General features: G+C 38.9%; 1 protein-coding gene across 1 annotated transcript in view; it reads right to left on the bottom strand.

Moving 5' to 3' along the window:
• The window catches only part of EPHX4 (epoxide hydrolase 4), a 41,942-nt gene extending 15,552 nt beyond the window's left edge, over nt 1-26,390 (bottom strand). The window contains exons 1-6 of the mRNA XM_027058618.2: nt 26,046-26,390; nt 23,707-23,792; nt 10,379-10,536; nt 8,697-8,825; nt 4,774-4,877; nt 490-638 (exon numbers count right to left, since the gene is read on the bottom strand). Coding sequence (XP_026914419.1) covers nt 490-638; nt 4,774-4,877; nt 8,697-8,825; nt 10,379-10,536; nt 23,707-23,792; nt 26,046-26,276 — 857 coding nt within the window. The 5' untranslated portion in view covers nt 26,277-26,390. The remainder of the gene's footprint in view (nt 1-489; nt 639-4,773; nt 4,878-8,696; nt 8,826-10,378; nt 10,537-23,706; nt 23,793-26,045) is intronic.
• Between the last annotated feature and the right edge of the window lie 977 nt (nt 26,391-27,367).

Raw genomic sequence — 27,367 nt, 5'->3', positions numbered from 1 at the left:
TACTGGGGGGAAGGTGTGTGGGGGAATGGGTTAAATAGGTGATGGGTATTTAGAAGGGCACTTATGATGAGCACTGGGTGTTGTATGTAAGTGACGAATCACTAAATTCTACACCTGAGACTAATATTACACTGTATGTTAACTAGCTAGAATTTTTTTAATGTTTATTTATTTTGAGAGAGACAGAGAGGGTGTGTGCACATGTGTATACAAGCATGCAACTGAGGGAAGAGGCAGAGAAAGACTAGAAAGAGGACTGAGAGAATCCCAACCAGCATGGACAGCACAGAGCCTGATGTAGGGTTCAATCCCACGAACCCTGAGATCATGACCTGAGCTGAAATCATGAGTCGAAGGCTTAACCAACTGAGCCACCCAGGTGCCCCTAAATAGCTGGAATTTAAGTAATACTTGTGAAAAATAAATAAATAAAATATTGGCTCTTTAGGGAATGAATATTTTATTTAACTAAAAAGAAATTATACTGACCTGAAGATATTTCGGTAATGGTTAATTGGACCATTTAATGCTCCAGGCTGGGAGAAGACATAAATATAAGCCTCAAGATCTTCTGTTGTTAATCGACATCCTTTTCTTCCAATACCAGTGCTGTGACTGGTAAACAGATGTTTCAAAGCCTAATTTAAGTGAAAAGAAAATAATTAAAACTTTTTAGTTACCTAACAATAAACCTTTGGCTTTTGAAAGAGAATGATGGTTAGTGTCAGTGACAACTTCCCATTTCTGCTCTAGCCAGGTAGGAGACCTGTTTACACACTATATACATTTTTGTTTTCCTGGCTTTACTTTTGGTATTCTTCCCTTCTAATACCCCATGTACACTTTACGCTTATGAAAAGCAACCTATGTTCTTGGTGCCTATTCACATTCTATAAGGCTAAGTTCAGATACCATTGCTACCCTAAAGTCTTCCCTAATATTCTAGCTAATAGTAGTTTATCTGTTTACTGGCAATCTACTCCCCCAACAATTGTTTGAACTTTTTTGGACGATAATCCAGAGCAACAAACACATTATATGTCATGATCCAGTTCAGACTTATACACATACTTTTCTGAAACAAAAGTTTAAAGAAATATCTCTTGAGGTCCTGGGTGGCTAGGTCGGTTTAGCATCCAACTTTGGCTTAGGTCATGATGTCACAGTTTGGGGGTTTGAGCCCCACATTGGGCTCTGTGCTGACAGCTCAGAATCTGGAGCCTGCTTCGGATTCTGTGTCTCCCTCTCTCTCTCTGCCCCTCTCCTGCTTGTGCTGTCTCTCAAAACTAAATAAACGTTAAAAATTTTTAAAAAAAGAAAAAAGAAAACAGGATTTAAAAGTAGAATCTAGAGGGGCGCTTGGGTGATTCAGTCAGTTAAGTGTCTGACTTTGGCTCAGGTCATGATCTCACAGTTTGTGGGTTTGAGCCCCGCATCGGGTTCTGTGCTGACAGCTCAGAGCCTGGAGCCTGCTTGGGAGTCTGTGTCTCCCTCTCTCTCTGCCCCTTGCCCATGCACCCTCTGTCTCTCCTTCTCTCAAAAATAAAAAACATGAAAAAAATTTTTAAAGAAATATCCCTTACTCTTACTATAGTGTGTACTGATATTTTCAATTCACTTCTGTTCTACTTTATTTTTTAAAAAAATTCGAATTCAAGCCACTAAACTGATTTCGTGACTCATTAATGGGTCCCCACCCACAACTGAAAAACACTGCTCTATACTAGTGTTTCTCAGCGTGTAGATCTAAATCACCTGCATCAGAGTCATTAGGATTCTTGTTTAAAATGCAGATCCCTGGGAGCGACTGGGTGGCTCAGTCGGTTAAGCGTCAGGACTTTTGCTCAGGTCATGATAACCTAATTCGTAGTTTGAGACCCACAGCAGGCTCTCTTCTCTGCTCTCAGCACAGAGTCTGCTTAGGAACCTGTGTCCGTCTGTCTGTCTCTCTCTCTTTCTGCCCCTCCCCCACTCTCTCTCTCTCAAAAATAAACATTAAAAAATAAAATGCAGATCCCTGAACCCCCAAACACACCTGCAAAAATATGAAATGATTTATGCAAAAGGTGATTAATTGAAGCATTATTTGCAGTAGCAAAAGACAGGAAATAAAAAATGTCCATCAGTGGGGCATTAGTTGAATAAACTATGATATAGCCACACAATGGTGTATTATGCATTCTATCTACTCCAAGAGAAGATGGAGATGATTATGTGCTAATATACAGTAGCTGACCCCCAGAACATATCTTTAAGTGGGGGAAAAAATAGAAAGGGTGGAAAACAGTGTTTACAGTATGTTACCACCTTTTGTGTAAGAAGGAGTAGACAAATATATACACATCTCCTTATATTTTCAAAAAGAAACAATAAAAAAAATGAAACAAAAATTAACCAGAATAGTTTCTGTGGAAGAGGAGGAAATAAGATGGTAGGAAACAGAGGCCTAAGCAAGACCTCTCTGTGCCTTATATTAGAGTTTTGACTTGAACCATATACATGCTTTTTACAAAATATGAAAGTTAAGTAAAATTCTATGGTCCTAATTTTGCTTGGAAATATGAATAAGAACACATTATTTTTTTCTCTCTAAAAAATTTGTATGTATAAATTCTGTCCAACAGAAGGATGTAGAAGCCATAAAAACCCAGTAACAATGATCACCTTGACACCCAGACCATTTCCGACTAATAGGAGCCAGAGTTCCTTCAATAAATGATTGATTCCAGATCTGGGGCAGGGAATAAAATATGACCCTAGGACATTAAGAAACTAAGCTATTACTGACTGAAGGATGTATGTCAAAAGGACATAGGAGCCAACGTGAAGGAGTTTCCACTTGCCTGTTATGCCATATTGCCTAATATGAGACAATCTGAGCATCAAAAAGAATGACTGCAATTGAGTGATACATGTCAAATATATTTTTTAAAACTCATGAGCTCCTAATGATATAGTAAAAAAGAAAACTTCATTGGTTATCACTGGAAATTTCTAGGACACCGAGTCATTGCTCTGGAAGTTGTTTATAAAGATAAAGAATGAAGCATTTATCCTGCCATTCTTTTGTGTGAACTGTATTTCAGAATAACCAAACAGTAGATGTGGACCATTCTTCTTTAAGGAAGTATTCTAGTGAATAAGAGCAGGAAAAGATGATAGAAATAGAAAAATCACCATTTTGCAGATTCTAATGAAATACGGATGTGGGCAATGATGATCAAGATATGCTAAAATTATTTGGTGGCAGGTTGTTAGGAAATTTAGATAAGCTGACAACTCATGAGCCCACTGGTCACTGTTAGTGTTACTAAAACTGAAACAACTAGACCTTATGTGCTTCCCTGATGTGATGCATTAGGAAATACACAGCACCACCTACGAGTATTCTTGTCGAATGAAAACTCAGTTTAACCAAGCCTCTAGATTAGTAGCATCCATGAAGCATGAGAAATAAGAATTAGCAGAAAAAGTTAAATAACACCATGATGAAGTAGTCAGCCAAATCCAAAATGTGGATCATTCCCCAGGACAAATGACCAAATTTCTTCAGGAAAAAAAAAAAGTGTTAAAAAAATAAGAAGGAACTGTTATACACTGAAAAAACTACAACAATCAAATATAATGTGTGGACCTTGTTTGGCTCCTAATTCAAACAAATAAAGTGTACAAAGACAGTTGATCATAACCTGTTCAAAGATTAATAGTACCAGAGACTAATACTTAAATAGCAAATGAAGCTCTCATTTAGCAAATCTCTTGTTGGAAATTTTAACACAGTCTAAAATTTGTGCAGATTTTTTTGTACCCCAAATAAAATTGTCCAAAATTGGAAAAAAAAATAATTGAGACAGTTAAGGAAATTTGAATAGGTATTAAATGATAGTAAGGAGTAAGTATTCATTTTGTTAGGTTTGATAATGGCGTTGGAGTTATGTTTTTAAAAAGTCCTTATCTGCAGAAGTTTTTCCAGGTAAAACAATATTGTCTTTTTGAAGCCTCCTTAAATATCTAATACCGTGTTAGGTACACAAAAAGCATTCAATAAACTTCCAAGAAATAGATACAATATATGACTCCTGGTTGTAGGTGTATAGGGTACACCAAAACCCTCATGTTTACTTTGTTTCAGGGTTTTGTTTGCACTCAAGGGCCTCGACTTCTGCTGTGTCAAATTCTCTCACCTGGTATTCATATTCCCTGTCTCCCCACGGAATGTTCTCTAAAAAGAGGTTTGCCTATAGGGATACAGGCTCTCAACAAAAATTGAGCAACAACCAGGCACTCAAATATACAGAGACTGTAAAAATAAGTAAGCCTATAGATGAGGTCTTAGAAGCATTTATTAAATGTTAGCATTTGTCTATTTTTCTTTCTGAAGGATGGACTTTAATTTAAAATATTTTTCATTAAGAGTAATACATTATTTGCTTGACTTGCCTTTTTTTTTTCTTGCATAAGAGGAAAAGCCTAACGGTGGACAGCAAATAACAATCAATAAATGATTATTTTAAACAAATGACATAAACAGGACCAGTTATTTCTTTTCTTTCCTTCTTTTTCTAGTGCTGCTGTCTATCTTTATTTTATTTTTAACTTCCTAACTATGTCATCCTCTTGGACTCCAGTTTTTCAACTTTATTATTGAGGTATAATTGACACATAACATTATATTAGTTTCAGGTGTGCAACATAATGATTAAATATTTGTATAATTTCAAAAATGATCACCACAATAAATCTAGTTAACATCCATCACCATGTTTGACTTACCTTGAAATCATTTATTGAGAACATAAATTCTGGGAACCATGGTATTTGGAAGAAGTAATAATGGCTGGATTTGAACAGCTGGGCAGGGTGTCGTAAAATATATTCTGAAATTAAAATGCCATGTTAGATCTTATCCAAGGGGTATAAATTACTTACTATTGAAAGAGCTTCTTTTCAAGGCAATTTCACCTTTGAGATGATCCCATAAAAGAATCCACAAATAAGCCTTCTGTATTTTTCTCTTTGGAACAATTTCTACGTTCTTATATTTTATTTGGGACATTTCTAGTATTTAGAAAATTTATAGCACTTTAAATAAAAAGAAAATTTCATTATATAAAGTCTTGACTCAGAAGGGAACAGGAAACCCAAATGACATTGCCTTTTCTCCAAGGTTATTATCAGTGACCTCACACTTTCCCTAGGGATAAATGGGGAGGTAATTTTCTGTTGTTTAAAAGATTTTGTTTACAGGTGGATTTGAATACCTTATTAATTTGGCCTCAACAGAAACTAACATGTTTCCTATAAATTCATTTATGAATCTAGAAAATTCCTTCATTCAAGGAATATTTTAATATCTACTGTGTGTGAGGGAGTTTAGCAGTTAATAAGACAGAAAAGGTTCCCATTAATAAGGAATTTATACAATAAATAACCAATATTTAAAAAGATCACTTTAGATAGCAACAGTAATATAAAGAAAATTAAAAGAAGGTAATCTGATTGAGAATTATTATTGGGTGATGTGGAGAGACTATTATTCAGCAGAAGTGGTCAGAATAGGCTTCTCTGGGTATACGAAGTGTGGACTGAGTCCTGAAGGGTAAGAGGGAGTCAGCCATGCAAAGATCTAGGAAAAAAAACCCCGGCACAAGGGGCCACCTGGGTGGCTCAGTTGGTTAAGCGTCCGACTTTGGCTCAGGTCATGATCTCTTGGTTTGTGAGTTTGAGCCCCCAGTAGGGCTCTGTGCTGACAGCTCAGAGCCTGAAGCCTGCTTCAGATTCTGTGTCTCCCTCTCTCTCTGCCTCTTCCCTGCTCAAAGTCTGTCTCTCTCTGTCTCTCAATAATAAATAAATGTTAAAAAACAAAGAAACAAACAAACAAAAAAACAGGCACAGAAAGGTCCTACGCTTGGCACATTCAAGAAGCAGAAAAAACATCAGTGTGGATGGTGTAGTGAATGAGAAGGAGGTGGCATGAGATGAATCAGAGAGCAAAGCAGAAGTCCAGTCAAGGAGGGCCAGAGGATATGGACTTTAAGTGCTTTGGGAAGACAATGAATCTTTAAACTGGAGAGTAGTGTAATCATACATATCAAGTGTGCATACTTGTTTCTTGTGCACTGTTTTTTTAAAATTTTCTTTGCTATACAGGTAATTTTTTCTTATTTCTAATTTTGTAACTACATTTAATAACATGGTTGGAAATTGTAGAACTATAATTCTCAGGTAAGTGGAGCATCGTTATGTTATACTTTTTGTAAAATCATCATCGAACAAAATTTATTCAGCCCTGCATTAAGAGATATCACTATAATTAAGCAGAAAATATAGGCATATTACTTGAAGACTTTGTATTAACCTGACTAGGGTTGAACCTATTATTGATAAAACAGTTCCAGAAATATTCCAAGAATATTCTTGCTGAAGTGACCAATTACAACTTGTCCATACAGCAACATCACAAAAATAACATTTATTCAAGGGTCCCAATCAATGGCTTAAGCAGGTAGCACAACATCTGCTACCTAATGCAACTAAAACAGTCTAGTGCATCTCAGTTTGATATTTGAAGCCTAAGCATCCATCCTGTCACCTCAACAGACATAGGACAATTGGGTATATCCAAAAATCAACTCCTACATTTATATTGTACAATATTTCAGTAGTCATGTTCCCTTTTCCCTTTTATGTAGTCATGTTTCCAACATAGATATAAGTTGTTCTGAGTTTTTTGTTCCCTAGTGGGCTGCTGAGGGTAACAGCAGTACCTGAAGCTCCTGAAGCAGTACCTGAAAACTTGACAAGGGTAAACAGGACAAGATTATAATTTTTTCCAAAACTAAATAAAAATGTGCCTAGTAATGGTTCACAGGTCTTTGAACACTCTGAAGATTTTAAGAGTTCCCTTTATAGCAGAGGTTCTCAAAGTATAGTCCATGTGGACCTCTGGAAAGCCCCAAGATTCATTACACTACTCAGACATTATTAGCTTTTCTCATCTGGTTGAGATTTGTGCTCATGGTACCAAAGCAATGGTAGATAAAGCCATTGCTGCCTGAGCACAAACCACGGCAGTGACACTGAACAATACGAGTAGTCATTGTATTCTTCACCACCACACATTTGCAGCAAACAAATACAGAAATACATAAAGTTAAGTGCCATTTTCACTTAGGAATGTTCTAGATAAAATAGCAAAAACTACTAATTTTAAATTTCAACTTTTGTGTACACAGCTTTCGAGTACCAAGATGAAACACAAAGAACACATAAAGCAGTTCTGTTGAACACCCAGATACAATGGTTGTCTCGAGGGATAGCATTTCTGCAGTTCTTTGCGTTGATTAGTTGAATTAGCTGCATTTTTTATGGAATACCATTTTTACATGAATGGATGACTACCAAATTATCATCAGTCAGACTTCAGTATCTGACAGTCTCTTGAAAATGAATGAAGTGAGCCTGTCACTTGAGGGAAAACAATCAACAGTATTTGTTGCCAATGACCAAATTCAAGCTTTCAAATGAAAATTAGAAGTTTGGAACCATTTATTTGCTACTGTGAGCATGACAGCTTTGCAATACTCAATGACTTTTTGATACAATTGGGGTGATATTAATGAATGTGGGTTCTTTGGTATAATATTACAAAATATGTCAACTTATGGAAGATCTGCATAACTCAATGAACCAATATCGTCCACTGCATGATGATGCAAAATCATGCATGGGTAAAAAATCCATTCAAAGTGCTAAAGAGACTAATGGATTTTAATGTAACAGTATGAAAATCTCATTAATGTGACATTGGATTCTACATTGTTACTAACTGTTAAGAAATCACCAATTTTTGAGTTTGGTGTAGTATTAAAGAAGAAAATCCACAGTTATCTGAAAAGGCTATCAAAATACTCGTCCCTTTTCCAATTACAAATCTGTGAGGCCAGATTTCTTCATATACTTCATTTAAAACAACATATTGCAACAGATTGAATGCAGAAGCAGATGTGAGAATCCAGCTGTCTTCTATTAAGCCAAAAATTAAAGAGGTTTGCAAAAATGTAAAGCAATGACATTCTTCTCACTAAAATTGTGTTTTGGAAGATGTAGTTAGTTTTCATTAAAATGTTATTTATGTTAACAGGTACTGAATTTATTATTTTTTAATGAGTTAATAAAGAATTTTAAATTTTTTCCCATTTTTAATTTCTAATATAGTAAATATTTATATATGTAACCCATATAAACACAAACTCAATGGGTCTTTAATAATTTTTAACAGTATAAAGGAGTCCTGAAACCAAAAATTTGAGAACTGCAGCTTTAAAGAATGCTGTCATTCCTGATAGCCCAAGCGGTCAGGCAAGAGGAGAATTTATGTCTAGGTTGTCAAGATTCATTACTGTCAAAATAGTGTCACTGCATTTTTCCCTTTATCCCTCTCCAAGTTAGCAGTAAAATGTCCTTCAAAAAATTAAAATAAAATTATGCTAGCAAATATGAAGCTACAATTTATCAGGCTCTTGAAGAATATTTAAAGCCAAGGTATCTGACATTGTCATGTGCTAATATCATATTTTAGTCATTTAATGAAAAAAATACTGATATTCAAATTTTGCTGTTTTTAATCCAAAGTGTCAGTGACAATAGTGAATTGTCACATTAACAAATATGTTTTAATGAAAATTTAAACTCACCTGTAAATACATTTGGATGAGGGAAGTTAATAACAATAAGCTTCATCACCATTTCGGGATAACAGATGGCAATTAGCCAAGCAATCATTCCTCCCCAGTCGTGGCCAATAAGAACACATTTGCTATATCCTGTAACGGAGAAAAAAATGTTGACATCTTTGAAAAGAAACAGGTGGATGCATTATTACCTCATGTAAAATGGGTACACTTCTGAAAATAATCTTCCCATAACCCGACTGTAATTAGGCACTTCGTGCAGATACTGAGTTTGGTGTTTCCAAAACCTGTATGTACGAACCACCTAAGTAGCTTTTTAGAAAACTTGGATGTCCAACCTCCATTCCAGACCTACAGATTTAGAATCTCTCCCAGGAATCTATATGAAAAAAAAATCAGAAACAGCTAGCCCAGCTCTTGTCCCACAAAACTGAGTTTGGGAAACCATGGTAAAGATTACACATAATTCGGTCATAAGCAAGATTATATTATGTCATTGATTTGCCTAGAAAATTGCATGAAGATGAATTTAGGCAACTCTGAATCACCACAAAAGATGAATGAAATATGGCTGTCAGAAATCAACGTCTTTGAGTCTATTTTATTGTAATCAGACTAAATGACAACACTGCATTGACACCCCCAGACCTCATTCATTTTTTTTTCTTCTTAGAATATTGGCCTGACCTATGCTTTCATTAGATTGCTGTAGAAAGAGCTTTAATTTGATTTCATGGCTTTCTCACTACATTGGCTCCATTAACATACCATGGTAGCAGCTGGATTTTAGTCAAAAGAGGTGTAGTAGATTCAATTATTGTTAAAAAGTATTTACTCCTCCCCTCTCCCCACTGCCATAAAAGGAGTATACCTTTATGACCCCTTTGATATGAGACTTAGCCGTGTGATTTGCTGTGGTATGGTGGGCATATGACTTGACTTTGGGCTCAGCCATATGATTTGCTTTGACCAATAAGCTGCAAGCAGAAACTTGAAATAATGCTTCCGCAGCTGGGCTCATCCTCTTGCCATTTCTGCCATTGCCAGGAGAAGAGAAAGAGCTACCACCTGGTAGCTACTCCCCTTTAGCTTGGGCTCCAGTCCAACTCAGAGGGAGAAGCCAGTCCCAGCAACACCTGTAACTTGAGGCAAAGACCCAGGGGTCCAGCCTACACTTGACTTGTATATCCATAAGAATATGAATAAATGCCTACGGCTATATGCCACTGAGTTTGGGATGTTTGTTACACAATAATATTGTGGCACTAGCTAATCAATACAAGAAAGACAGTGCAAGTGCTTCTGTATCTTATAACATTTTTAAATGAGTATTTAGATGTGGGTTCTGAAGAAATAAATTTTCTGAGTACAAGTATCAAATTTCTAATAATTAGTTCTGAAAATAATAAATTGCATACATTAGATCTATTTTTAAAAACAAATTTTAAAGTTATTCTTGGCTGGTGGACTGAATAGTCATTCCATATTGAAATAATAGTATTATTTTCAATTTCCTCTATAAATATTTTCAGCTGTACACTCGAAACCATGGTGACAGGATCCAGACAACAGCTCAGGTAAATGGAAAAGGCTTCCTTCCAAGACATGAGGTTACCAATTCAGTTTGTTGACTGTTAGTCCCTTAAAAAGGATTAATACTGTTTTTTTTTTTTTAACTGACCTACCTAAAGAGTCTAAAATATCCTTTACATCTGTAATTAGACAGTCCAATTTATAATTCTCTCGATGAATGGGAGCATCTGTTTCTCCATAGCCTCTCAGATCAAGTGCTACAACTCGATATTCACTTTTAAATTCCCTTAGTTGGTGACGCCAAGAATACCTGCAGGAAATAAGAAACATTAAGAATACCACAGTAACTAATCCAAAGAGTTACATTACAGCTTTTCTAAGTGGACAACTGTAAGAAACTTTTTATATTAAGAAAGGTTATGTAGGGGCACCTGGGTGGCTCAGTTGGTTAAGCGTCTGACTTGGGCTCAGGTCATGATCTCATGATTCGTGAGTTTGAACCCCTGCGTCGGGCTCTGTGCGGACACCTCAGAGCCTGGAGCCTGTTTCAGACTCTGTGTCTCCCTCTTCTGCCCTTCCTCCCTGCTCATTCTCTCCCTCTCTCTCTCAAGAATAAACATTAAAAAAAATAATAAAAAAAAAATAAAAGAAAGGTTATATAGCTGTGTGTGAGTCAGAGGAAGGGACATGTTTGAGAAGGGCACATTGATGTTTTTTATTAAAATTTCTTGTTTTATTTTTTTTTACCAGATCCAGTGGGATATAACAAAGGGACAATATTTACAGAAACTACAAAATATCTGATATTAAAACCAATATACTTCTTTTTAAAAATTTTTAATGTTTATTTTTGAGAGAGAGAGAGAGAGAGAATGCAAGTGGGAGTGGGGCAGAGAGAGGGAGATGCAGAATTGAAGCAGGCTCCACAATGCCAGCAGTCAGCACAGAGCCAGACATGGGGCTCGAACTCACGGACTGCAAGATCATAACCTGAGCTGAAGTCAGACGCTTAACTGACTGAGTCACCCAGGTGCCCCTAAAACCAATATACTTCCATATGTACTCAAGAAATCAATTTCTAAGCTTTTCTTAAATAATGCTGACAACTATAAGGGAATCTGTACTTACAAATGCTTCTGTATTGCAGAACCATGTAATTCATAAAAAAAAAAAATTATGAGATGAAGATATATTTCCCTAAAAAGTAGATTTTATTCACTTTACTCCACTGTAAATATGGCTCCACATTTTAGTAATCATAATTTACTTATAGATAAAGTCTGAAGATTTTTAAAAAAGATTATCACTAAAAGAATCTAATATAACAGCTGCTTAAGATAAACCTTTGTTTGCTAAAACAAAACTCTTCTGTGGAGAAGATCCTGAATGAACACAAACAAGTGTGATATTAAAAACATTTAACAGGGGCACCTGGGTGGCTCAGTCAGTTAAGCATTTGACTCTTGGTTTCGGCTCACGTCATGATCTCACGGTTTGTGGAATCGAGCCCTGTGACAAGCTCTATGCTGAGAGCAGGGAGCCTGCTTGGGATTCTCTCTCTCCCTCTCTCTCTCTCTCTCTCTCTCTCTCTCTCTCTCTCTCTCTCTGCCCCTCTCCTGGTTGTGTGCATGAGCACTGTCTCTCTTTCTCAAAATAAATAAACTTTAAGGACAAAACAAAACAAAAAAAAACCATTTAACAGCCAAAATGTTACCGGCACTGACCAATTAGAATGGCCAGAGTGCTCTTGCCAGGTCCTGGAGGCCTCTGCAGGGCCAGGTAACCCCCCTTTGCTTGGTCATGGAACTGCATTATTGAACGAAATATAGAGATCTGTGAGATTTTCTTTTCTTTTTCTTTTCTTTTCTTTTCTTTTCTTTTCTTTTCTTTTTGTTTTCTTTCCTTTCCTTTCCCCTCCCTCCCTCCCTCCTTCCTTCCTTCCTTCCTTCCTTCCTTCCTTCCTTCCTTCCTTCCTTCCTTCCTTCCTTCCTTCCTTCCTTCCTTCCTTTCAGATTTTATTTTTGTGTAATCTCCATACCCAGCGTGGGGCTCATACTTATGACCCTGAGATTCAAGAGTTGCATGCTCTACCAACTGAGCCAGCCTAGGCACCCTGGTCAGTGAGATTTTCTTCAAATAAGCAAAATCATTTGGATAACAAACAGATAAAAAAAAAAAAAAAGACATGGATTTTTCAAAGTGACTCACATGTTGTGGAATTTCAAATATGCATTTAAAAAATGGATCTGCATGCATATCTGTTCATGGAAAGAGTGTAGAATTATCTGACACAAGCCAACTGGGAGAAAAGATTTTTGGAGTGCAATAGGCAAGTGTATACAGGGATCTGAGATTATAAACTAATAGTGAGAGAGACTTCAATGTCAAGGGACACAAAGCAGTAAGATCAATGAAACAAATTATGTATTTTACATCAACAGGTCATTAGGAAGAGTGTCAGACATGGATACAGAATCTATGATCTGTTATTAGAATATCTATGATTTGTGAAAATCTACAAAAGCATTACCAATTAAGACACATTTGAAAATGTTAAAATAATAAAAAGTGTGTTTCTTAGTGAGGTCATAGCAATGCTATTAATTGTGTCTCTGGGCTGTAACAAATAAAGCAGTTTGTTTCCTTAAAGATACTCATTTGTCAACACATATGATATTATTTTTCTCATTAGCCCTACTTAAAATTTTCAATTGATTTTTTTTATGTCTTTGTAACTGAGGCCCAACTCTTCCCTCTTTAGGGATTATCTCATTACCAATCAATAAAGTTCTGCAGATTTAACCTTTTAAATATTTATTTAATCACTTTTCCCATCCATCCCTACTATCATTACCTTAATTCAGGCTTCCATTAATGCAGCAACCTATCGATTGATCTACCTGTATTTCATTCCCCTTAGCTCTATCTTCTACAAAACCAGAGGGAGGTTGTAAAAACAAACTCTGCCATGTAATTTCCCTGTTTAACATCTTTTCTTGAATCCCTATTACATGTATATATCAGACATATTGTGGGTTTGGTTCCAGACCACTACAATAAAGCAAAATATCACAATAAAGTAAGTTAAATGAATTTTTGGTTTCCCAGTGCATATAAAAGTTATGTTTACATTGTAGTCTGTTAAGTGTGCAATAGCATTATGCCTAAGAAACAATGTATATACCTTAATTTAAAAAGTATTGTTTGTGGGTCACCTGGGTGGCTCAGCCAGTTTAGCATCTGACTTCGACTCTGGTCATGATCTCATGGTTTGTGGGATCAAGCCCCGTGTTGGGCTCTGCACTGACAGCTTGGAGCCTGCTGGGGATTCTCTCTCTCTCTCTCTCTCTCTCTCTCTCTCTCTCTCTCTCTCTCTCTCTCCTTCTCTCTCTGCCCCTCCCCTTCTCTCTGTCTCTATTAAAAATAAATAAACATTAAAAAAAGAATAAAAGAATTGCTTGTGTAGAACTGTTGAATCACTATATTGTACACCTGAAACTAACACAGTGTGTTAACTACACTGGAATTAAAATTAAAAATGTTATAAAAATTAAACAAAAAGAAAAAGAAAAAATACGTTATTGCTAAAAATGTGCTACCCATCATCTCAATTTTCAGTGAGTTGTGATCTTTTTGCTGGAGGGTCTTACCTCAATATCGATGGCTGCTGACTGATCAGGGTGGTGGTTGCTGAAGGCTCGGGTGGCTGTGGCAATTTCTTACAAAAAGACAGCAATGACATTTGACATATCAATTGACTCTTCCTTTCACAAATGATTACCCTGTAGCATGGGATGGTTTGATAGCATTTTATACACAGTAGAACTTCTTTCGAAATTGGAGTCAGTCTTCTCAAACCCTGCCTCTGCTTTATCAACTAAGTTGATGTGATATTCTAAATCCTCTATTGTCATTTCAACAATCTTCACAGCATCTTCACCAGGAGTAGATTCCATCTCAAGAAACCACTGCCTATGCTCATCCATAAGAAGAAACTTCTCATCCATGAAAGTTTTATCATTAGATTTCAGCCATTCAGTCACATGTTCAGGCTCCACTTCCCATTCTAGTTCTCTTGCTGTTTCCACCACACCTGTTACTTCCTCCATTGAAGTCCTGAGCCCCTCCAAGTCATCCATGAGGGTGGGAATCAATTTCTTCCACTCCTGCTCATGTTGACATTTTGACCTCTTCCCATGAATCATGAATGTTTTTAATGGCATCTAGAATGGGACTATTCCAGAAGGTTTTCAATGGACTTTGCCCAGACCCATCAGAGGAATCACTATCTATGGCAACTATAGCCATATGAAATGTATTTCTTAAATAATAAGACTTCAAAGTCTAAGTAACTTCCTGATCCATGGGAAGCACAATGGATATTGTGTTAACAGACATACAAACAACATTAATCTGGTTGTACATCTCCATCAGAACTCCTGGGTGACTCCTGGTGCATTGTCAATGAGTAGTAATATTTTGAAAGAAATCCTTTTTTTCTGAGCAATAGGTCTCAACAGTGGGTTTAAAATATTCAGTAAACTGTGTTGTAAACAGATGTGCTGTTATCCAGACTTTGTTGTTCCATTTATAGAAAACAGAGTGGATTTACAATTCTTAAGGGTCTTAGGATTTTCAGAATCATCAATGGGCATTGGTTTAAACTTCTTAAGTCACCAGCTATATTAGAAACAAGAGAGTCAGCCTATCCTTTGAAGCTTTGAAGCCAGGCATTGACTTTTCTCTCTAGCTAAGAAAGTCCTAGATGGCATCTTCTACCAATAGAAGGCTACCTGCTGCATAGAAAACCTATTGTTTATTGTAGCCACATTCATGAATTATCTGAGCTGAATCTTCTCAATAACTTGCTGCAGCTTCTACATCAGCACTTGCTGCTTTACCTTGGACTTTTTTGTTACGGAAATGACTTTTTTCCTTAAACCTCATGAACCAAACTCTGCTAGCTTCAAACTTTTCTTCTGCAGCTTCCTCACTTCTCTCACTCTTCAAGGAATTGAAGAGAATTGGGGCCTTGCTTTGAATTAGGCTTTGAATGAAGGGAATGCTGTGGCTGGTTTGATCTTCCATCCAGACCACTACAACTTTCTCCGTACCGAAAACAAGGCTGTTTGGCTTTCTTATCATTTGTGTGCTCACCGGAGTAGCACTTTTAATTTCAAGAACTTTTTCATAGTATTCACAGCTTGGCTAACTGGCACAAGAGGCCTACCTTTTGGCCTGTTTTGGCTCATGACATGCCTTCCTCACTAAGCTTAATCATTTCTGGCTTTTGATTTAAAGTGAGAGATGTGCCACTCTTCCCTTCACTTGAACACTTAGAGGCCTTTGTAGGGTTGTTAATTGGCCTCATTTCAATATTGTTGTGTCTCAGGAAAGAGAGACCCAAGGAGAGGGAGGAAGATGGGGGAGTGGCTTACTGGTAAAGTAGCCAGAACACATACCACATGTATCATCAAGTTCACCATCTCATGTGGGTGTGGTTTGTAGCTCTTCCAAGACAATCACAGTAGTAACATCAGAGGTCACTGATCACCGAACACCATAACAAATATGATTATAACAATGAAAAAGTTTGAAATATTGCAAGAATTACCAAAATGTGATACAGAGACACAAAGTGAAAAAATTCTTTTGGAAAAGTGACTCTAACAGACTTGCACGACACAGGGTTGCCACAAACCTTCAATTTGTAAAAACCATGGTAGCTGTGAAGCACTATAAAACAAGGTATACCCATACTCATAACATGCAGCCCAAGCTCGTCATTTCGGCAGACAAAAACCTGTAAGGTTTGACTACTGCCCAATCTTCCAGCCTGGTTACTTTATAGTCTTTGTCGTTTGCCAGCTAACAAAAAGAGCTCGCATTTATATCATTCTTACTACATGCCAGGCACAATTCTAAGTGTTTCACATATAGTGATGTTGATCTTCAAAGCGAAACTATGAAGTAGGTATTACCACGTTAGAGCTAAAGAAACATAAACACAGAGAGGTTAACTGTCTTCCCAAAGGTCACAGAATTAACAAATAGCAGAGCCAGGATTCAAACCCTGGTAGTCTGGCCTGAGTCCACGGTACACTGCCCTTACTGCTAAGGCACTTGCAGTGAATAAACGCGGTGTTGCGTTTTGCTTTTGACTTTGTTCACCTGATTTCCTTTGTCTGAAACATCATCCTTCTCCACCATTCCCCTCCTCCTCACAATCCTTGCTCTTCCCCTTCACTGCACTCCTTACGCTGAGCATGTCCACTTCCAGGAGACTTCCCAGGCCCCCCACCTTTACAGGTGGGTAGGGTGCCCCTTCACACTATCCCACTTGTACATACACTTTTCAGCATACTGGGCCTGTGTGTTATAATGAACCGGGGGTGTCTGGTGCTTCCACTCAATTGGGAGCTCCCTCAGCTCTCAGAATATTTAGTGTAGGCGCTCAGTAAAGATGTGTTGAATAAGTGAAACAACTAACGAATGAAAGCCCCGACAGCGCTAGAAATACCAGTTGTTCAATAAAGCTTGAACCGTGAGACAATGACAACTAAAGTTCCCAAGCTCCTGCTGGGAAATTTCTATTCAGTGTCCATGAAAATGTGCATTGTTTGAATAAGTATCTGTGTCTTCATTTAGAATTCATTTAATTAGTTGGGGCACCTGGGTGGCTCAGTCAGTTGAGCATCTGACTTTGGCTCAAGTCACGATCTCAAAGTTCGTGGGTTCAAGCCCCACATTAGGCTTTGAGCTGACAGTGCCAAACCTGCTTCAGATTCTCTCTCTCTCTCTGCGCCTCCCCTGCTCACACACTCTCTCAAAAATAAACATTAAAAAAAATAATTTTTTTAAATATTTATTTTTGAGAAAGAGAACACAAGCGGGGGCGGGGGGTGGGTGTGTGCGGGACAGAGGATCCAAAGCAGGCTCCACGCTGACAGCAGAAAGCCTGATGCGGGGCTCGAACTCATTAACCATGAGACCACTGTTGAACACTTAACTAAGCCACCCAGACACCCCCCAAAATTTATTTAATTAGAGATTTCAAGGCAGAAACTTGACTCAAAGTAATGTGTAGAATACTGCAATATTTTGCATTTAAAATTTCATTAGAGATTTTGCAAACATAATACCTGTGTATTTCATTCTCTTAATTTAAACTGCCTTACAAATAATTCAACTATTGCTGTTATCCATGAGCAGAACCAAACAATACCTTAAACATTTCTAAGAAATAGGGCAGCTGGTGGGCCACCTGTGTGGCTCAGTCAGTTAAGCCTCTGACTCTTGGTTTCGGCTCAGGTCATGATCTCACAGTTCATGAGTTCAAGCCCCACATCCCGGTCTGTGCTGACAGTGTGGAGCCTGCTTGGGATTCTCTATTTCTCTCTCTCTGCCCCTCTCCTGCTCGCTCGCTCTCTTTCTCTCTCTCTCAAAATAAATAAATACACTTATTTAAAAAAAGAAATAGGGCAGCTGCTATCTTAATAAATGGCAAGTTAAAAAAAATGTTATCTTCCCAGAATTCATAAATAAAGCATATTTGATTCACACTTTAAACTGAAAAAGAAATCACCCCAGTGATAGACTGATGGCATTTCATTCATATGATATAAAACAAAAACGACCCCCCGACACAGAAATGAAACATACTACAAAATCAGTAACTCCTAAAAATATTACAAATAACCAAAGCTAGCTATTTTCATCCGCATTTTTTTTCTAGGGCCTTTAGGTTATAGCAGAAGACACTTTTGAAAAGGCAACCTCTTTCCTAGTGATTACTCTTGACATAAGAGGGCTCCTGGTTTACCAGGCTAGTCACATTCAGATGTAAAATATCCTTTTCCCCTTCACAACAGAAAAAAGGCCACAGTCATCAGCCTCTGCTCAGCTGTGTGTACGAAGAGCCCTCCCTTGTCCCAGCACTTGAGTAATGACGAATGTATTCCATACAGCTGGTGATGAAGACAAATCAAAGAAACTGCCTGCATCAGCTCCAAATATTTTTAAAAGCAATGCAAATTGAGGTGGAGAGAGAGTGGGAGAAAAAACATCTTCTGACAATTTTATTTTGGGATAATTTAGCTAAAAGTCTCATAGATGTATCTGTTTGATGTTTCCTTCGGCTTTTAAGAAAGAACACCCAGAATTTTTATTGTTTCCATGTAACATCTGATATTAAATGTCACTAATTCTCAATAGCTATTCTTAGGTAATAATGATAAATACAGATAATATATTGCATTTGTATAGTGCTTTTCTGTTTAAAATCATTCTGACACACATTGCCAATTTAGGATTATTTTGTTTTCACAGTATCAAATATTCTGATCTACTCGATCTACAGATAAGCTTATAATTTTATGTGTATTTAGGCAAAACTTCATTAACAGAGGAATAATATTTACACTTATTTTAAAAATTATTTTAAGTTTATTTATTTTAAGAAAGCGAGAAAGAGCAAGTTGGGGAGGGACAGAGAAAGAGGGAGAGAGAGAATCCCAAGCAGGATCCATGCTGTCAGCACAGAGCCCGATGTGGGGCTCAAACCCAGAACTGGAAATCAGACACCTTGGTTTGACTACATCATACCCTAAACCAAGACCTCTATGTTGAGTCTTACTTTGTCTTTCCTTCCAATCAAATTACCACTATTACCTATTAGGAATCTAGTCAATTCCATTCAGTACTCCATTCAGAAAAAAGGCAGATTCAGAGTTTAGGACAAAGCTGTTTTGATTAAGCCACTTCAAGTCTCTCTCTCTTGGCTTTCCCTTCTCTTTTTCCCAAAGCCCCTTCTCTGGCATTTCATTTTTTTTTTTAAGTTTATTTATTTGAGAGAGACAGAGACAGTGCTAGTCAGGGAGGGGCAGGAAGAGAGAGAGAAAATCCCAAGCAAGCTCCAAGCTGCCAAGTGGGGGATCATGACCTGAGCTGAGATCAAGAGTTGGACACTTAACCAATTGAGCCACCCAGGCATCCCTATTTACACTTATAATGTAAATTTACATTGGCTTGAAATGTCAAAGTTTTTTGTTTTGCTGTTTTGGGCTTTTAAAGAAGATACAGACGGGGTGTCTGGGTGGCTCAGTCAGTTAAGTGTCCAACTCTTGGTTTTGTCTCAGGTCATGATCACACAGTTTTGTGGGTTTGAGCCCTGCATCAGACTCTGCACTGGCAGCTTGGAGCTTGCTTGGGATTTTCACTCTCTCTTCCTGCCCCTCCCTGACTAGCACTGTCTCTGTCTCTCTCAAATAAATAAACTTAAAAAAAAAAAAAAAGATGAAAATGCCAGAGAAGGGGCTTTGGGAAAAAGAGAAGGGAAAGCCAAGAGAGAGAGACTTGAAGTGGCTTAATCAAAACAGCTTTGTCTTAAACTCTGAATCTGCCTTTTTCCTGAATGGAGTACCTGAATGGAATTGACTAGATTCCTAATAGGTAATAGTGGTAATTTGATTGGAAGGAAAGACAAAGTAAGACTCAACATAGAGGTCTTGGTTTAGGGTATGATGTAGTCAAACCGAGGTGTCTGATTTCCAGCAATGTCCTTGTAGTTGCTTTAGGACTTTCCCTGAACAAATGGGTAGCTTTCAGATTAACAGCTGGGCAAAGCTCAGTAAATTCAATATGCTCTATTTGAGTAACCAAGTTATCAGGAGTTCATTGTTGTTGTTTTTAAATCTCCTGGAGTAACACATCCAAAACTTGACTTTCCTGGAGCAAATGGGACTGGTGTCCAGGGGCCAGTGCCAGGCCTCTCCTAGGCTGTCCCACTCACTGAAGATTAGAGGACATGTACAAGAACCACCAGGCATTTCTCTTTTGCAAAAGAACTCTTATCAAGAATAAATAATGGGATAATGCTCTGAAATATGTACAAAAAAGTATCATTCTTAAAATATGACAGAATGCATCTACTGTCCTAAATTGAAAGCATATCACTGCTATTTGCTATTTAGCCCAACCCCCCCCCCCCACCCCTCCAGCAACCCTCATTTCTCTGTATTTAAGAGTCTGTGCTAATTGCTCTTTGAAACAATTACCAAATGGTTCAGGAGGCTGTAGGTTTATTTTTATTTTATGTAGGAATAGTTGACTGTTCCACATGTAAGAAGTAAAGTTCCAGGAGAATAAAGAACATGGACAATTACTGGGGTTGGTGTGGGGTGAAGAGACAGAATAGCTTTTAAATCTTTCTCTCTAAAAAGTTAAATATCAACCCCTACCCCAACAGATCATGAATTTTATTTAGAATGATGATCCAAAATGTTAAGGTGAGGTGTTCTAACATTGTTAGCTAACTTTTTAACACCCTCTTGAATGTTTCTATAAAGTGTGAAATTTGAAAGATGAAAATCAGTGTATATTATCAGGTAATTATCATTCCTATATACCAAGAACAAGCAGCAGAGGTTAGCTCTGAAGTTCAAAAACAAGGTGTGCCTTAGGTTTAAATGAGATGATCTACACAAAACACTTAGAAGAGTGCCTGGCACACAATAAATGGTCAGTAAATGTTAACTATCATCATCATCATCATCATCATCATCATCATCATCATCGCCAGAATCAGGAAATTATCTTTTTACAGGTCTGGGACAATGGCCTGTCCCCAAATTTCTTCATTACTATCACTTTTTTTTTAAATTAAATCCAAGTTAGTTAACATATAGTGTAATAATGATTTCAGAAGTAGAATTTAGTGATTCATCACTTACTTATAACACCCAATGCTCATCCCAACATGTGCCCTACTCAATGCCCATCACCTATTTAGCCCATCCTCCCCCGCACCCCTCCAGCAACCCTCAGTTCTCTGTATTTAAGAGTCTGTTATGGTTTGTCTCCCTCTCTTTTTTAAATCTTATTTTCCCTTCCCTTCCTTTATGTTCATCTGTTGTGCTTCCGAAATTCCATGTATTAGTGAAATCATGATATTCATCTTTCCCTGACTTATTTCACTTAGCATAATACACTCTAGCTCCATCCACATCGTTGCAAATGGCAAGATTTCATTCATTTTGATCGCCAAGTAATATTCCATTATTTTACTATCACTCTTAAACCTAGAATTCCACTATCACATATTCTTCACCTCCTTTAAAATTTTAAAGATTTTGAAAAAAAAATATTAAAAAATAAAAAGGGATGGCACCTGCGTGGCTCAGTTGGTTAAGCATCTGGCTTTGGCTTAGGTCATGATCTTGTTGGTTCACGAGTTTGAGCCCCACATTGGGCTCTGTGCTCACAGCTCAGAGCCTGGAGCCTGTTCCATATTCTGTGTCTCCCTCTCTCTCTGCCCCTCCCCCACTCACACTCTCTCTCTCTCAAAAATAAATAAACATTAAAAAATATATTAAGGATTTTGTATCATCCAAAGTCCTGATTGAAAATGCAGCTAGCTCTCAAAGAGGTATGATCTCAAAGCCCTTTAGTTAATACTTTATCAGTAAAAGGGACTTTATTAATAAATGCATGGAGGACATTAGTGCTGGCACATGGATCTCCACATTGAGTGAATGGGAATGAAGGAAGAAAAGGAAACATTTACAGAATATTCTCTGGGGCTATGTAAAAGGCCTTCTGCGTATTTTGCCTTTCTTTATCTTCACAACAGCTCTGCTAGATTATTGCAGATGATCGTGCAGGATCCTGCAGCAAGTAAGTGATTAAGCCAGAATTCACTGCCCATGTTACTTTATGCAGATTTGACTAAGGCTTCAGACTTACATCTTACTGTGAGCCAATCATATCAAGCACTCCACTAAACGAGTCCACATACATATGCTTAAATTGCACTGGGTTGTTTACCACCTAATTAAGTTGTCTCCAGATGGAAGAACAGATAAAAGTTTAACATGAAAACGACTTATGTTTATTCATGTAGGCAAATCCAAGGGGAGGAAAATCTTCATGAAGGGAATATCTCAGAAAAAGACATCTATAGCCTTTTTGCTCTGGAAAAATGATGAGGTAAATGGGGTCTTGCCATCCCCCATTCTTTTCTTCAATGCCTAATACTTCCTAGTGTGCTGGCATTCTCAATGTATTTATTTATAAACTCTCTTTCACTGATAAAATGTTAACTGAAGTGTATTAGGGTCAGACCTCTTTCAGAACCAGGTACATTTTTAATCAGGACTTTGGATAACACAAAGTCTTTAAAACTGCGAAGGAGGTGCAGAATATGTAATGGTGAAATTCTAGGTGTTAAGAGTGATAATAAGGGAGAAATCTGGGGACAGGGCATTGTCCCAGACCTTTAAAAAGATACCATATATTCTGCCTTTCCGTCAGCTCAGAGAATATGATGATTTTTCATCCATTTTTTTATGGTTTGTGAACTGTCTCAAAATCATAGCTCTGTGTTATCAAAAATCCCGTTTTCTTTTACCACCATATGTAGCATTGGTTAAAAAGATATTTATTTTTGTAAATTTTTAAAAATGTTTTTATTTATTTTTGAGAGAGAGAAAGAGACTGAGCGTGAGTGGGGGAAGGGCAGAGAGCGAGAGAGAGAGGGAGACACAGAATCCAAAGCAAGCTCCAGGCTCTGAGCTGTCAGCAGGCTCTAACTCATGAACCACGAGATCATGACCTGAACCAAAGTCAGACACCCAACTGACTGAGCCACCCAGGCGCCCCCACAGGAAGATATTCATTAAAAAAAAAAAAAAAAGTTTATTTATTTATTTTTGTGAGAGAGAAAGAAGAGGACAGAGAGAGAGAGAGAGAGAGAGAGAGAATCCGAAGCCGACTCCACACTGTCAACGCAGAGCCTGATACAGGGCTGAAACCTACAAACTGTGAGATCAGGACCTGAGCTGAAACCAAGAGTCAGACGCTTAAGCGACTGAGCCACCCAGGCACCCCAAGATATCCATTTTTTAAAAGTTTAATTATATGTTGTTTTCATCTGTACTCAGGTTCAAAAGAGAACAGAACATTTTCTCCTAGGTAACTAACAACTATGTATTTTTGGTTATAGGTTTTTTCCTAATGTGAAATATTCAGGTCTTTCATTTGTCCTGCATTCATATGAGCCTTTTGCTCCATGCTGGGAAATAGTTCATTCTCAATTTCCAAGAGCCCTCTCCTCTCTCTCCACCTTCCTCTTAACCCCAGGCTTCACCGGAAGCTTCCAGATAAACAGGCACTCTATGCCTTTGGTTTCTTTTAAATCTCCTTTTCCTACCCAATGTTGTATTTTGCTGGCAGCAAATACTATAAAAACTCTTTTGTAGCTAGTTCAGAAATTTGAAACACTAAACCATACTTCTTTTAGTTCTTAAAAAAAAAAAAAAAGACTAGCACCATGCACGTTCCTTTAGAATACAAGGAAAACCATAGGGAAGGATAACTGGGTAAGTGGGCATAGAGTAAGGTCCATGAAAAGTCATAACAAGACAATGACACTGTGATAAGACAAGTCCTTAATGCACAAGAAAAAGTTGGTTGGCAAGTTTACCAGAATTCTGGAAATCCATGAAGCAGCAGCATAAGTGGTTTGCCTCTTTCACCAGTAGCAACATAATGAAATCTTAACCCCGAATCCTGCAGTAGAAAATAGAGGGCATGGAATTTTAGTGATATCTTGTGTTGATTGTCAAAGTGCATTTAGTATTTCCATTTCATTAAAGAAAAAACTTGCATTATTTTTAATATCAAGAAGTAAAATAAATATTATTGAATTTCAAAAAGGAAAAAAGTCCCATGATTTATTAATAGGGCAAATTAGATTTACTTTTCTAAACATTGCTCTTTGTAGTACCTTCCCTCTTCCCGTCTTGTTCTCCTTACAAGGTCAATTTGTATGTTATAAGCTTCTGGAACAGTGTCACAATTTGTGACTTTCATCTTACTGATGTGTCACATTCCATCTCATTCAAATTCTGCAGGACATGTAAATAATTCTGATCTGAATTTATATTCCTGCCGTGTTTACCTCCTAGTCATGTACTTTTCTCAGCTTGCCCGTCAAGAGCTGTGCCATCAGTTATATAATTCACACCTCCTTTCCTTATTTTTAGTTCTCTCCTTCCCACATTATTATTTTAAGTTGAGAGTTGTATGTACCGTTCCCCTTGCCTCCTGCTCCTCATGTCATGTCAATGTATTTCTAACAGCAGGATGCTCTGAGTGCTCAAGACTTTTCTCTGCATGCGGGAGACAAGACTGCCCAAGGAAAATGAAAAGCATAGGGGTGAGACAGGAATACAGCAAATATAAGGCAAGCTGAAAAGAGGAAAATGGAGAAAAAAGCAAGAAAAGAAAACAAAAACTCAGAAAGAAGTGAAGAAAGAAACCAAGAACCAAAAGCTGAGCCGAGACTAGGTGTTATATCAGGTAACCCAAGCAAAGGGGTTTTCAGATGTGAAGAAATCTTAAAAGGTCAATTAATTCAACCCCAGCATTTTGACAGGTTAGGAAACCGAAGTTCAAAGATGTGAACATGGGTCATAAAGGTGGTTGGGAGCAGGGCTGTGAGCAGAACCCCATTTTCTTCTACCTTGCAGGACAATGTTCTTTTCCACTCCGTGGTTCTGTCTCTGGGGCAACTCTTTAGGGTGGCCAGAGTCAGGGGAAAAGCATTATGAGGAATTCCAGATGATTCTTTCTCACTGCTTTTCTTCCTCAGATAACAAACCTGACTTTACCCTCAATTGCAAAATGCCTTTCTAGAAGTTCAGTAACTTCTGTTATTGGTGATGAATCTTGGCCACTTGATTGGATTTAGTGAACAAATACTTTATTGCACTTACCATGTACTAGGCGCTGTTCTAAGTTTTTGTTTATTTGTTGTCTTTTAAAGTTTTTCCCCCCATATATTAATTCCTTTTATTCTCATATCAACCCCAGGCTGAATAAGGGTAAGAAAAATGTGCCCGTGGTCTTTTGAACTCTAGCTGCTGGACACTCTAGCTCCTATTAGGAATCCTCCACTTGGTGACATAAATATCCCCTCATGTGAAGCTAGTTTTGAAAGTCTTGTAAGTCAGACTGCAGGGTGCATCATGAAAAGCTGTATCTCTTCACCACCTGGAGCCTCAGGAAATGGAATATCCAGGGGCTGCCAGGAGGCTTGGGACAAGCATGAACAGTTCCAGTCTGAATGCATGGTTGACATTTGCTTTTTATTCCACTCCTTTGGTCTCTGACTTCATAAGTCTGCTTTCTTGCCCACAAACATATACCATTTGTTTATTGTTTCTCACTGGTTAGGTCATCTGCGAACGCTCCATTCCGCTACTCTGAATAAAAGTCCTATTTCCAATGACTTACTCTATTTACTCTTTCAATCTCTAAAATTTGGACAAAGACAGCCTCATGAGACAGTAGGGCGCCTAGGAACAATCCCCTACAGCTGATCTGAGTTCTAAAGGGCAAAAAGGTGACACGAGACAGCTTTCCCTTACAGGGAGCAGAATTATTCTGGGTTGCTGTGGTGGAGCAGGAAGGGACAGTAATATATATAGGACCCTGATGAGAGACCCTCCACATAACCTATTCTCAGTTCCTCTCTCTCTCCCTCTCACTCCCTCCCCCCCACCTCACACTCACACACACACACACACACACACACACACACGCACACACACGCGCGCGCGCGCGCGCGCCCGACCCCAGTCCCGCCACACCTCGCCCCGCTTGCTTCCCCTTGGTATCTTCCCTGTCTCCGCCGCGCGCTCTGGCGAGACCCAGGAACCCTAAGGGACGCTGGGCGTCATGGAAGGAGCAGCCCCGCGCGCTCTGCTCTCGCGGCGGTCACGTTCCCTCCCGATACCGCCGGGCCGCGCCGGCCTTCACCTTGATCCGCACGTAGCAGTGGGTACCCAAAGAGGGGTCGTTCAAACACGCGGGAGGGTGTTCCCGGGCGACCCTCCGGAAGGTCTGAGCGGGTCCCTTGCCGATGCTCCACAAAAGTTTGAGCAGGTAGATGGAGGCGCAGAGCCCGCAGTAGCAGTAGACCAGGGACCAGAAGAGCAGGGACCGGATCGTGACCGTCAGGCGGAGCAGGCAGTCCCGCAGCCTCGCCATCGGGTGGGGCCGGCGGCGGGGCCCGCTGCCCTTCCGAGGCGCAGGAGCGGCGGCGCTCACTCGGGCTGCGGAGCGAGACAGCCGGCGCGGCGGCGCGCCTCCCTGCGGGGCCCCGTGGTGGCTGCGCTCGGCCGGCGTCCCGTGGCCCCGCCGCGGGCTTCCGCGCTCACTGTGCGCGCTCGGGGCCGCTGCGCCCTGCCCGGGAGCACTGCGGGTCAGACCCCCTGCCCTGCGGGTTCCGCCCGAGACTGGGCGAGGGCAGAGCCCGGCCTTCCTCCGCAGAGTGAGACCCCGGTTCGAAATTGCCAAACTGTGGGGAACATGAAGGTGCGACTTTCCCAAATCTCCGCTCTTACTTTGACCCGGGTTCAAGTCCTCTCATTGCCTGCTTAACTGCTGGAATTTCGTTAGGCCTTTTTCTGGATCAGAGAATTGTGGGGGCGCGCGGCCAAGAGAGGCAGTGAACGTTTTCATACTATATGACAGACGTTATTACTTTATTCATTCCTAACACTCTTCTGAAGGTGTTGATATTCTCCAACAAGGTTGAGAGTGGTTATCGGCCCAGCTAGGCCTCGCCGGTTCCAACGGCACGCCTCTGGAAACCCCTGGTCTGTTTTCCATCCCTGTAAGTTTTCCTTTGCAAGACTATTATATAAATGCAATCATGAAATATGTAACTTTTTGTCTTTGGCTCCTTTTACCCAGCATAATGCATCTGAGATGCAACTACGCGGCTCCATGTATTGTTTCTTTTTTATTGCTTGCTAGCTAGTGTTTCATTGAATGGATGTGCCATATTGTTTATCCATTACCCAGTTAAAGGACATTTGAGTTGTTTCCAGTTTTGTGGTTAGGAATAAAGCCACTGTAAACACTCGTGTGAAGTTTTTTGGGTGAACTTAAGTTTTTCTTTCACGTGGGTGAGTACTTAGAAGTGGGACTTCTGGGTCAGGTAAAACGTGCATTTAACTTCATGAGAAACTGCCAAACTGGCTTCCAAACTGTACAACTTTGAATTCATACCAGCTATGGGTGGGAGTTATGGCTTGGTTATATTCTTGCAAGGAATTGGTATTGTCAAAAAAAAT

Source organism: Acinonyx jubatus, chromosome C1 (assembly GCF_027475565.1).
Source record: "Acinonyx jubatus isolate Ajub_Pintada_27869175 chromosome C1, VMU_Ajub_asm_v1.0, whole genome shotgun sequence".
Classification (NCBI taxonomy): Eukaryota; Metazoa; Chordata; class Mammalia; order Carnivora; family Felidae; genus Acinonyx; species Acinonyx jubatus.
This window is presented reverse-complemented; position numbering and strand designations above follow the sequence as displayed.